We start from the raw sequence: 13,478 nt of genomic DNA, 5'->3' as shown, positions 1-13,478 counted from the left end.
TATGGATTCAGTCTAGCTCTTGTGCTGACTGCAAACATCCACAAGTCAATATCCCTGGTTAGATAATTCCGTACCTGTGAAAACATCAATAATAAACATCCTTCCCAGTCATCTCTTTAGCTGGAAAAGATATAAGGGGGAAGTCGCTGGAAGTCCCTCTTGCCTCAGCCTACAATAATCATAATGAAGGGAAAAAAAAAAAAAGAAAAAAGAAAAAAGTGCTTTGCCTTATTTTTCTTCCAGCAGAGACATCAAATGAATGGGCTTTCCAACAGGCTATATCCAATTAGAAAAATTAGTTGAAGTAATAAAATTATTGACATGCTTTCAAGCCCTCAGTGTAACCAGGAGCTTTTAGTAGCTGACTTCTATACGTGAAATCTCACTCCACAGCATTTATTTTCCCCAGTGAGCACAGGTTACAATGTGCAATGCCCACTATCATGCACAAGGGCTACCTGCAGAAATCACTACACACTGTAACAGAAGTTCTTGTGTTCACCTTTTTGTTTCCTGAAAAATCAAGGGTTGTGAACATGTGCACGTGGCTAAAGCCCCTGAAAGAAATATAATCAAATCATAAACTTGCATCGATTTAAAGTGTAGAAATGGGTCCCGGTATTGTTCGCCTAGAGAAATTTTGATGGCTCCTAGCTGGCTTCAGAGCAGGTAAGCTGGAGGGCAGATTAAATTCTATCAAGTGTTTTATAATTGCCGTTTTTCCTGAAATTGCTATTCAGACTATCAGTGTGCTTCCTCCTTGGCTGCAACTTCCATCTGAAGAGGAATATAGGTGTTACCAGACTAGGGGCAGAGAAAAGTTGCACATGGCACATTCCTCCTCTTCTCATCAGGGAAGGACTAGCCTGCAGACCTGTCTCTTGTACCTCTTTCATGACTAGCCTGTCTGCTGATTTATTTTACTTGCTATCTGCTAATTTACTCCGGGGCGAAGGAAGTTTTCAGTTGCATCAGCTCACGTGGAGCTACGTTATCCGTCTCCCTTATTCCCTCATGATCACAGGAACCCATTTGTCAGGATATGGGAATGAGAAGAAACACAGATGTGCTGTCCCTGTTGGTGGCTGTTATCTATACAGCTGGCACAGCTGTAATGTGAAACCTCATACTCATTTAAGTTATATTAGCTCTTGCTTGGTTCAGTAGAGTCAATGCAGTGAAGATCCAGTGAAGTGGACAATCTGCCTGGCAGCTGTACAAGGATATAAATACTATAAGCATAAATATAAGTATAAATTCTATAAGCAAAACCACAAAGATCAGAAGAGAACGTGCTTTTACAAAGCGTAAGTGTTGAACCCAGTTCCATTACTCAATTACAGCAGTTCATCACAACAGAAAGACAGTAAGAGCATATGGCACTGCTTTAAGAGTATGAAATGGGGTAAAACTGGGCCCCAAATGAAACAGACACTGACAGCTGTATGGATAGAAGTCTTTGGAAAATTAGAACACGCCAAGCCATTTGTCTATGTTTGCTCAACTGCAAGTTTAATCAGGAAGTTAGCAATTCCACATCATTAGTAAACACGACCTTTCTGGTCAGGCAAGATTTTGCGAGTTTGGATAATTGTCTTTAAAGGATTCTCCACACTGTCAACAGAGTGGTATATCCTTCTGCTAGCCAGCAATAAATATACCAAAGTGTAATCAAGCAACAAATCCAAGTAGTCTTTCCTCACTGCCCACCATGCCACTCTCAAGCAATAAAACATACCCTGTATTTAGACTGCCATGAGACATAAAATAGCAGTTTGAGCCTCCAACTTTACTTACTTTGTGTTTACCAAAGTTGCCCATTAATGATCGACCATGAGACTTTTTCCCACCTTCTTTTACGTCCAGGTTCTGTGCAGAGAAAGAGTGCAATAAATAGTATAACTACAAGGTGTCTGCCTTAGGAAGTTTCTTTAAAGAAAAGTCTGCTGCAGTCTTTAAGGCATATTTTCAACCTAACATACATTCTGATACGACACCCTGACTCCCTATTATGCGACTATATTAATTACATAGGAAAATAAAAGTGAATTGAAGTCTAAACATAACATACTGATCTTTGGACACAAATTTAAATCCAAAAATCTCATTACAGGACTTTCTAATTTTTTTCTCCACTCTCGATAACTTAGCAGTCCTCCAACGATAAGGAAAAATGTTAAAAATATTAATATTCAACACAATAACCATCCATGTAGAAAAACCTACCAAACAATAAAAACAACAACAACATATGAAAGTGTACATAAAGATAACAATGAAAAGAAAGAGGAAAGATTAAAAAAAAAAAAAACCACACACAACCCACACTGCAGACATATGCAGCTTTCAGTCAAGCAGCCTTAAGTCCAAGTTTCACATTTATAGCCATGCCCTTGGACATTAGTTTCACGATCCCTGGCACCATGTAGTCTTTCCTGTCAGAAAAGCACATCCCTTCACCTTCCAGAGAGCAGAATGAGGACCCTAAGGTGCTGAAGAATATTCCCTCAGCATCTCACAACGCAAGTCCAGTGAACTCCAGTTATTCACTGTACAGTGCTGGCTGGAAGTTCACTTCTGAAGGGCACCGGATGGTTTACTCAGGGCCAGGAAAGTCAATAATCTCTGTACCACCCATTCAAACATTTCTTCCTAGCTCAAGCTGAAAGTCTCTGTGGTATGTAGAAGGAAACCTTAGCAGATAAAGTACTTGCCTCCCTAACAGTGAACAGCTGATAGTGTCAACAGCATATCCAAACTAATACTAGACCTAGTGCCAGATGATTTTCTGTGATGTTTTTGTGAGCTCTTCAATATTTTCTTATTTCCAATCATAGCTTCCACTTCCCAGAAGTTCAGAAAACATCATAGCCAGGGAAGTGAGGTGTCTGTGGAAAGGCAGACAGGATATGACAGTTTTATTCTTTGCTTAAGCTGACACTTTTCTGGTAAAAGACAAGCCTGAGCTGTTTAGAGACAGGTGTGCAGCAGGGAGGCTGCTTCTCACTGCAGTGGGGCCAGCCCACTCCAGTCCCGCATGGCAGTTGCTGAGCAGAAGACATCTATGCTGAGACACAGCATCTTGCAGCAGAACCTCTCAGAGTCTTCTGACAGAGCAGTTCTCCTCTGGTGGCTGAAAGCTGCACTTCCCTAGCACTGCCTGCCTGTGCAGCAAGTGCAAACCACCCCAAGTGGGTGAAAAGGTGTATGCTGCAGTGCACTGTCTCACAGTTATGATGTGCAGGACACCAACCACTTGCAATGGTTCAGATGAACTATGGTAACAGCTCCACACTAATCAGATTATGAATCTGCATCCTTCTTTTTATACTGTGTAATATAGGAGAAAAAGAGTTCTATATTAACTGCTGAGGCTATAATAGACCAGGCTGAGGTTGCATTTTGGCAAATAAGCTCAATGCTCAATTGATCATGTATGTGGAAACAGGTGATGACATTTTTGGTTACTTAATAATTACTTGAGATCAGAACATAAGCTTGCCTTGTGAATGGTGGGTTGTCTTTGTTTGTTTGTTTGTTTGTTTTGAGTAGCAGTAAGTCACTGGTGAAATGAATGGCACATCAGTGCCTACATAATGGAAAATGAGATCTGAGCAGCAAAAAAAATAGGAAAAAAAATACTCCCAGTAGATCTCTTTCTAGTACAACAATTGCACAAGAACTATTAGAACAGAGCTTTATAACAACACAAAATAAAGCTAGCTAAGGAGTTCAGAATTACCATATCATCATAACATCTAACCATTTACAGCTTTCTTTATCTAGGGCAACAGATGATATCAATTAATCTCCCAGTTATTTTAACTTTAATTCAGCTCTGTATTGCTTAAAGTCCCTTGAAAGCCACAGTGAAATATAATCATTCTTCACACAGGACTGTTGCAGCAAGGGAGGAGATAAATAGAGATTTCTAGATGCCACTTTATTTAATAAAAGTCAATTAGAAAATTCTATCATTTTATATTATTGCCTGACAGACATTTGGATAATGCGCCTGCATTACTAGTTTTCAATGCTTTTTGTTCGTGTCAATTAAACATAATTGGTAAACTCAGGTGTCATATCCAAGACGAGTGCCTTATAGAAATTTGCATTCTTTCAACACAACTCCCTTGGCAGATGCTAGCTAGGGTCTGATCATTTTTCCAAATGTAATTATTCTAGCTCAAAATAATATTGAAATGATTCATAACTGATTTACTAATACTGGAAATTTATGCCCTGAAATCCTACTTTTCTAGGCACATCATAAAGGCCAGCTGGAACCAATAAACTGAATCTGTTCTCACACTGCCAAATCACAATCTGGAAATAACCCTCCTTTATCAGGTCAAATGGCTCTGTCCTTTGGATTCCACCATCCTCCTTCCACCACAATGTAGCTTTAACCAGAAGTCTCAAAAGTATCATTCAGACAAGCTGAATATATCTTCTGTAGCAAAGCCTGGCTTCAGGCAACAATCTCACAGGTCCAGCCTCAGAGCAGGAGACAGTAAAGAGCTACGTATAATCTAAGAAGGAGGAAGATGTGCAGAAAACAAAATTACACGTACTCGACCTTAAAGGAGACTATACCAGTTACAGAATAAGCATGCCCCTTGCAGGGCAATTCATTCTCTGTTTAACATAATTGGTCTTTGCCTTCGGTCAAATATGACAACCATGGATTCAAGGTACAAACTATTTATGTACTCAAAATCCCAATACATTTTACTGTTTTGCAATAATAGCTTGATGTCAAAAGGGAAAAGAAACATATCATTCCGGATATAAAACAGTCTGGGCACGAAAAAAACAGAACCTTGCTTAGAGCAGTAAAAGCACAATACAGTTTTAGTAACTACTACTGTACAGAACACAGTGAGCAGCATTACAATTACAGACAAAAGATAGGTAGCTGCATGCTTTCAGTTATCATAGTCAGTCTTGATAGGAGTAAGGCAGTTAAAAAAGAGAGACCTTTACCCAATAGCCTAGACACAAATCAAATTGCTTGACAGTAACTTGCAGTATCTGTATTTACTGAATTAAAGACATCTAAGGTTTACAAGGAAATAAAGTGGATTAGAACAGATTGAAACATATACTGTTTACATTTGACTGTTCAAATCCTCTCAACAAATATTTCTAAAATAATTCCAAGCTTTCATTTCAGAGAAAAAAAGAACTCTCAAAGTTGTTCATAAATCATCAGCTTTCTTATTTAAGAAAATCTGCAATGAACATTGCGCTGTCTAATATTCAACAGAGCAGATGAAGGGAAAGAAACTCACATACCTGTTTCAGGTTAACATTTAAGCCTTCATGTGTTGCCTTTAATAGCGCTCTCACAGTGAAACTGTCAGGATCTTCTTTGTCCCTGATTTGGGATTCTTTTATCAGAGATTCAAGTTTTGTTTTTATAAAAGATTCCACCTGGTGCTCGGTTGCACCATTACTCTGAAAGGCATTAAGAAATTCAGTTGAAATAGATTGTCATGTCCATCACTTTTTGGATAGCCTGAGGAAGTATTATACACGCTTCAGGCCAAATGGTACTCTCAACATTTCCTTCTATCTGTATGAAAAAGAGCTTCTTGCATAATCCTGCCTGATTCTACGTTTTTCTATTGGTGGCTTTTACTGCCATTTTAATTTTCCTTTCTTTCTTTCTTTAGTCCTCCTGCCAAGTAGTTTACACTGCCCTGCCAAAGCACAGTCCAACATTTAGATCACTGCAGAATCTGTCCCTAGTATTAGCTCGCTCCTCCTCTTTTAGGGCATGGCATGAGTTCTCAGCTAGTGCACTTGCATAGCTCCTCAAAAACATCAAACTAAATATTATTAGATTCCTTCTCCAACAGGTAAGGAAGAGGAGGCATGTAATTATTGTTGCTAACAGTAGTATGGACTATGCAAACAACAGTCCTTTAAGGCACTTTAAAATGGGCCCTATATAAAAAAATGCGTGCACCTTTCATTCTTCCAAGGGAAGTGAGACCTCTCCTGCCTTAGGAGAAGCAAGCAACCGTTCAGTCTTACTGTGTTCCTTTTCTAGCCCCAAAAGACATACTGTGTTTTGCATCAGATGCTGCCTTGGGTCCTTTTGCTTAAGGAAGTATCTCCTCATCAGAAGTGCTCAAGGACCGTTATAAAGCATGAGGGTTGCACAGAACGCTCCTATTTAATAGCATGAGACAGAAATGGTTGAGCAATAACTTATCTTACTCTACACATAATGTCTGAGTTTCACATTTCAGAGATTTTGTTCATCTGTATGTCTCCTCTCATAATTTTTGTCTAGAAATTGTATAGCTAACAACCAACTTGTCATTGCTTCCAGTACTGCACATTTGCATCTGAAAGAGCCTAGCATGCTTATAGTGCTGGCACCAACGTTTTCAGCCTAGTATTTCTCAAGTACTTAAATCTGTTATTCATGTTTTTAATGACAAATTAAAGATTCAGGATTTCCAAACAATTTAATTCCACATCTAAATGTTGAATGATATAATTTCCATGTCTTAAGGACCTGACTTAAGAAATCCACATTAAAAAGTTAAGTCTACTGATAACTGTAAGTGGGATTATGAAATATGCATGTAAGAAATGCAGAGTTGTAACAGTTCTGAGAACTGTGTATATGCCCATACATAGCAGAGCTTTAATTTGCAGTCATCTTCAATTTCATCAGCGCTATCCTCATCTGAAACTTCACCTTCCTCAGCATCTTCTCCAAGACTGTATGGCAACTTTTTACCCTAAAAACGAGGAAAGAATATTCACAATACACACACACACACACACACACGGTCAGTGTTATTTGGGGCAAAGGCCAAAATAGCACATTCCCCAAACGTGCTGTAACTACGTGTAACTGTGGGTTACCTGTGACCTTCAGAATTGAAATATCACACTTCAGAAAAAAGGTTATAAAATAACAAATACCACCTGCCATTATGTTCCTTCTCTTTATTTCAAAGAATAGGACATGCTGCCGTTTGCAATACGCATAACTCAGAATTTATTTTAAAAATTTGTCAAGAAGCCCTATACGCAACTGACAATTTGACTTCTGTCTGCCCTTTACAGAGGCACAATTAATACGGCTACCATTCTTTTAAATGAACACCTCAAACCACTTTACGTGTCTGTGAGTGCAATGTGCTGACCCAAATTACACTTGTTAAATGACTCTAAAAATATTTATGGAGCACATGTTGTCCTACATAGTTTCAGCTTTTTGTTCAGTTACCACATAATAATAAAAGAGTAAGCCTGAAGGAACAGTCTGCATTACTTTTCTATTCTCTAAACTGTCTGACCAAAGGTAAGAATCCAGAGCTTCTACACTGAACTCTTAAAACACTGCATTTCGCAGTGTGGCAGCTATCGGAATATATTAGGTGACATGAATGTGTAAGTAGACAGCTGTCTGAGGGAACAATCCTAAGGATTCTGCTTTTCTGTGTTTTTAGAAGATGGGAAGGCCTGGGAAGTTAAGTACAGTTCTTCAGGGCCAATTTCTACACCAAAGGCTAACTGCTTTAACAGCAGCACTAACAAAACCCTAAGGGAGTTTATTACTGTTACTGAAAAGAACTTTGTAAGCTAGTTCAGAAAAAGAAAAAAGACACAAGCTCCCATCTCTGGAGCAAGCCATTGTGCCTGAACGATTTTTCTAAGTTAAATCCTAAGTTTTCAGGTTCATCTGCAGCAGATTGTTGTGTACTTAAAACAAAATTTAAAAAAAGAGAAATAAAAAAACCCCAATCAACCAGAAGATGATTTTGTTATGGGCTTTCCATCAGAAGGGAAAATGCAGACACAAATAACTCATGGCGTGTAGCCATCAACATGAAGCAAACAAAGCCTACTTTGATACTGCATGCTCATGTAAGAGGGTAGTCAACAATACAAAATTAGTTGCTAATCCAGTATTACGATGATCTTTATTTAGCTACATTAGAAAGGAACTACTTTAATTCCATGACTAGTTCCCAACAACAGAACAAATAGCGTCAAATGGAGGTTATTGGCAACTTCTGGAAAAATAATACAGGACAAGACAGATCAGCAGTTATTCTTATTAAAACATTCATTTTGAATTTTCCTGTATGATCACTCATAGCAAAGCACAATCACAGAACCTCAGAAATGCTGACTAGGGGAATCTCTGGAAGTCTCTAGTCCAGCCTCCCACTCAAAGTAGGACTGCCTCCAGTTCTAGATGAACTCAGCTGCGGCTTTGTCCAGCTGAGTCTTGCAAACCTGCAGGGACAGAGACTCTGTCGGCACTTTGGGTAGCCCCTTCCATGCTGCACTACCTTCTCTGCTGAAAAAGCTTTTCCTAAGGTCCGGTTTGAACCTCCCAAGCTGTAACTTGTGGCCATTGCCTCTTGCTTTACCATATGCCACCCAAAATCAAATTCAGGTGTTATTACAGGCTCCTGCCTTCATCACTGATAGCAAGATTATTTGCAGGCTACCTGTTTTGTCACTGACAGTGACTGACTGTCACTCCTTTTTCAAAAGGAGAATGTATAAAACTGCAAAAATAATAGAAAAAAAGATGGGAAACTGGCTTACTTCTGAACAAGTTGCTGATTCTTAAATATGATTTTCTTCTCCAAGGTAGCTGTTTGAATTGAACAAAAGATAGGACATAGGGCTTTGAGATAATAACCTGTGAAGCTGGAAATAGTATTGTCATTCTAAAAACGTTCGCTCAGCTCCAAGCCACTCTGTAACTATTTACAGGATTTCAGCACTTCTAGCCAAAGAATCAGACTCAAGTTAAACTCAAATGCTCAAAGACGATCAGCTCAAAAGTTCACATAGGAGCCGTGCAGTACACCAAATCTCTCTGGCCTTTTATGCACTGATATCATATTTCAGGGTGGGTTTGCTCTGTTTTGTCACATGACTGAAATTACATGTTATTTTGTTCGGCTCCCTAAAACACCAAGCCGATAATGTATGCTCACAGTTCATTAACTAGCAGTTACACGAGAAAACCCATTCAGTGAAATTCAAAACCACAGCTGAACACTTGAATGAGTTTTTCTAATTCAGATTCAACTCTCTACCATATATTGAAACATGTTCAGAGTAACATCAAACCTAAACTGCAAATCCTTACAGTCAGTTTGATAGGGAGTGTAGAGGGAGTAATGGTATCTCAAGGGCTCACAGTAAAGTAATTGCCCTCACGCATCAAAGTAAATTAGAAAGAGAATATAATAAGCTATAACTGCATTAATCATCCTCTCAAAGCTCTATCTAGCATTTCCTGCTTATTATATCTGTCTTGGTTTTTGAAATTGCTTTCAGAGATGATCTGTTTACATTGTGGGGCTCAAATTATTCATCTTGCATACAACATACAGTGCTATAGGGGCCTTCTCCCTTGCTGCTCCTTAGCTGCCCTCTGAAGGGCTCTTCTTTTTCACAAGCAGAGCTGATGAGCCATGAAAATAACATTTCATTTCATGAAATGCTGCTCATAGCAGAGTGAGGGTGAAACGCAAAAAAATGCGAGAAATTTTTAGATATATTTTTATATTATTCCAAAATACTTAGCACAAGGAGAGACTGTAGTACAATGCTTAGATACTACAGAGATACAAACCATAGGGGAAAATATCTACTAATAACATAAATTAGACAATTAAAAAAAGAGTAAGTATCAAGGCTTTGACAATAATGGTTCAGGTAAATAACTGTCACGTTTCCCCCTATTCATAAAGATATATTTCATATCATATCTCCTCCCTTATGACTAAATGCTAACATTTAAAAAAATTAGCATCTTTCTAACTGACTTTGAGACTCTTGAATAAGACGCTTAATAAGAGGAAAGAATTTCCTTGTGTTGCTGTGGATATTACCTGTCTGTCAAAACATTTACAGAAGTATCCTGGAACACTTGTCAAGTTCAAAGCAAATTCTTTTTCAATGTGTCTGTGAAAAGCTCACGATTTTAACTCACGCTCTGTATCTGTACTGATCCTCATGCTACTGCTAAAAAGGTTCTCCCAAGCCAAAGGGAGAACTATGATAAATATCACATGCTGACTTTTATCGCATTTTGAACGTGATGCCAGCAGCAAGTTACCTTCACTAGGATTTTGCCTTTCAAATTTTGAGGGCTAGGAAGCTGCCTGGAGTCTCCAGTGATTACAGATGACAAGTCCAGTTTGTCACCAAATATCTCCTTTAAGTACTGAGCGATCTTCTTTTGTTGTTGAATACTGCAGTGATTTTCAATAGACAGTATCACTGGAAACCTAGAAACAAAACCCCCAGACAATATCATTACAGTGCTTTAAGAGAGAAGACCTGTACAACTTACCACATAAACTGTTTTAAATGGCTCGCTTTTGCATTTTCAGGAGACTGAAAACAGACTCACTTCGGAAGGAGAGATTTTGTACACAGAACTCCAAAATCCCAGTTCTGTGATGAAGCACTAGATAGTCCTTGCTGGCAATTCTGCCCTCTTCCTCTAACCCTATCCCACTAGGGCACAGGGATCCAGAGTTTGAAACAGGCAGCCACTTAGTGTGAGGCACATCAAACTGAGAAACTCATAAGCAATGTTTCAGATAACTGAACAGAACTAACATTTCTTTGCAAGCCGCATACAAAGTCTTCATAAGCTATAAACACCCAGCAAACTGCTCCTAGAGAAAAGCATTTTGAAATCAACAGATTAATCAAAGGAACTTCTAACTCTTCTGTTCCTCTTCCAAAGATTTTATGATGGCTGCACAAATGATTTGCCCTTGTCTTAATAAGTAACACAAGATAAATTTGAGGACATAAGAAGGGCTACAGTGAGTCAGGTCAAATCTCTGAAGATGACCAACCTTCGCAGAAGATCAGGAGAAATATTTGGCAATGCCTTCCAGAACACTCTCCCAGGCTCCAGGAATTTGCAGCTGAAGTTTTCTGAGCCAGAGGCATTGTATCTGCATGGAACAACTTACCTCCTCCACAGATTTGCCCAGTCCTTTTTTAAACTCTTGGCAGCCCCAGCATTCTATGGTAAGGAACAGACTGACTACACCATGAAGAACCATCCCCTGTTTCTAATTGAGGACATCAAATTTTCCAGCTTGGGTTCCTCCCCACAACTGTTGGGCCTTTGTTTTTATCCGATTCTTTTAAGTAAATATCTGTTCTCCCTTCACCCTTTCCAAACTACTCAAAAGTTTATATACCCGCTCGTGATTTTTGAGACTGCTTAAACATCTCATGATTTTCATAACAGTATTTGTTATACAGCAGCAAGACAGAGGAGGTAGAAAGAATCTAAATGTTACCCTTGATCTTCTGTATTTCCTTATACTACATATGAGACAGCTTTTCTATTTTCCTGCTGAAATAAAGAATTTTCTCTAGAGAATGCAGGAAATTGTTCAATATATACAGATTATGGACTGAGATTATATTAAACAGAAATATTACTGAGTTTAAATGCATGAAAAGTCTTTCTAACTTAGGTCGAACTTTCTAACTTGATTGACGGGAAAGGGAAGGAGCTTACGCAGCTGTACAATAAATACTATATGGGCAATAAACAGAAAAAAACAATCAACTTTATACTTTTTAAGTGCATTTAAAGGAAAGTACATACTTTCTAATGTTGTATTTCCACATGAAATTAACTGCACAAGACAGAGACAGGCCTAGCTTCAAAACTGACTCTTCACTTACTCATTTTTAATGAAGGCATATTTATTGATAGTTTCTGCCACATCACGGAAGAATATTTTAGAAGTAAGGGTATAGCCATGGTGCACTACTGGCTCTCCATCTGGACCGTCCCAGCAATCCACTGTTAAGACAAAAAACCCTACACATTAAGAGATGCCCATGATCTTAAACATTTCTGCTCATCTCACTTGCCAGAACTTACATACACTATTCCACCACTCAGGTGCCAACAAGTTTCTTTCAGTTCATTATGGCATTGCATTTAAGTTAAGGCTAATAACATAAATAACTTTCTTTTTCGTATTAAATGAACAATCTGCAACCTAAAACTGATTTTTTTTTCTCCTTATATTAAACAATAATGTAGAATCACAAAGGTGTAATGGAACAAGGTTTACAGCTAACTACTGGGAAAGCAGCTTTCGCTTCTGAAGACAAGTCATTTCACAATATGTTAAAAGTTTTCTTTTCCACTTCCAATTCAACTTGTATTTTTATAACTGACTTTAGTGAGAGTAGCATCAAACTCATCACATGCAGAATGGACTAAGACAATAATACTTCTCCTAATAAATTACTGCGCTCCAGATTTATACCAAGCTTATCACTACTGTTGCCTCTACAGGAAGTTAAAAAGATTATAAAAAGGAAGCTACAGACCTATTACCTACACTGTACAGACTTTATGATAGTTTTGAGGCCAAGTGAAATAACATATTACTGTGCACTTTAGTGAACAGAAGAAAATACAGACAGATCGCTACACTTGCTGCAACTACTTGCCAGAGTCCTCAGAGCCAGCTCTGTCTGCAAGTCCTCTGGCATTTACGCGGTTGCTTCAGTGAACCGGACATATATTGCTGTGTATTCGCCCATATTCTTGAACATTAACGCTTTTCTTAACCAGCACTTGTGCAGAAAACCCAGCTGATGTCACCAATTTTCTTGAGTTCACTCTCTCCAATCTAATTCATTTATAAATTTAGACTAACAAATTGTTCTTCCAAGGATGTGAGTTTTGTAACCTAATTATGCAAAGCTAATGTTGAGTTTAAATTTGTCAAAATCCTTTACTCCACCTGGAATCTCAAAAAAAGAAAAAATATATTAATGTTTTGCTGTTACTGAAATCATCCAGAACTTAAACAAGGATCCAACACGATCTCCAAACCGTCAGACAAAAAACAAGCAACATCACCTTTTCTTCCACCAGCAGCCAATAAAACTGCATCATACCTCTCTGCCACAGCTAACAGAAACCACGTTTCTCAGCTCTCCTAAAGTGTTCACAGAAATACATTCTGAAAACAGCTGGGCTGATAGAAGGCATTATTTGCCTGTCTGTCCCTCCCCAGGCATTTGTCATTTTCCCTTTGCAACTGCTGGAAGAGCTGATTATATAATCACTTGCTTTCCCGTTTCAGCTTACGCAAGGAAGAGGTCTTTGCTGACTCTGCTCATTTTGGACAGTGTGGATTGGGAAACGCTCCTATGAAGTGGTAACCTCCACCACAAGGGTAACTGCAGAGCAGAAAAATCTGGGCTGCTCTGCTCGAACAGCAGGGCTCCAAAACAATACCTGTCTGCAGCCTTGCTTGGACTTGAGCAACAAAAAAGTCCCAGATAAACGTGGGACAAAGGAAAAGTAGTGCTGACTGAAGAAAACAAGATAACATAGTGGGAGGTAGGAGAAACCAGCGGTCTCTTCACTGTTTCTCCAAGAAGGTCATTCCCAATATAAGATTTCCTGGTTAGCT

The 13,478-nt window shown here is 38.7% G+C and overlaps 1 protein-coding gene across 11 annotated transcripts in view; it reads right to left on the bottom strand.

The window, feature by feature from the left end:
* Nucleotides 1–13,478, bottom strand: part of PLCH1 (phospholipase C eta 1) — a 95,872-nt gene that overhangs the window by 16,488 nt on the left and 65,906 nt on the right. For all 11 annotated transcript variants that reach the window (XM_068953880.1, XM_068953881.1, XM_068953877.1 and 8 more), the window contains 5 exons: nucleotides 11,722–11,842; nucleotides 10,118–10,289; nucleotides 6,654–6,761; nucleotides 5,299–5,460; nucleotides 1,798–1,869 (listed from right to left, as the gene is read on the bottom strand). In XM_068953880.1, the coding sequence (XP_068809981.1) occupies nucleotides 1,798–1,869; nucleotides 5,299–5,460; nucleotides 6,654–6,761; nucleotides 10,118–10,289; nucleotides 11,722–11,842 (635 nt within the window). The remainder of the gene's footprint in view (nucleotides 1–1,797; nucleotides 1,870–5,298; nucleotides 5,461–6,653; nucleotides 6,762–10,117; nucleotides 10,290–11,721; nucleotides 11,843–13,478) is intronic.

This window comes from Struthio camelus, chromosome 9 (assembly GCF_040807025.1).
Source record: "Struthio camelus isolate bStrCam1 chromosome 9, bStrCam1.hap1, whole genome shotgun sequence".
NCBI lineage: Eukaryota > Metazoa > Chordata > Aves > Struthioniformes > Struthionidae > Struthio > Struthio camelus.
The sequence above is the reverse complement of the archived record's forward strand: the minus strand, read 5'-3'. Positions and strand labels throughout refer to the sequence as shown.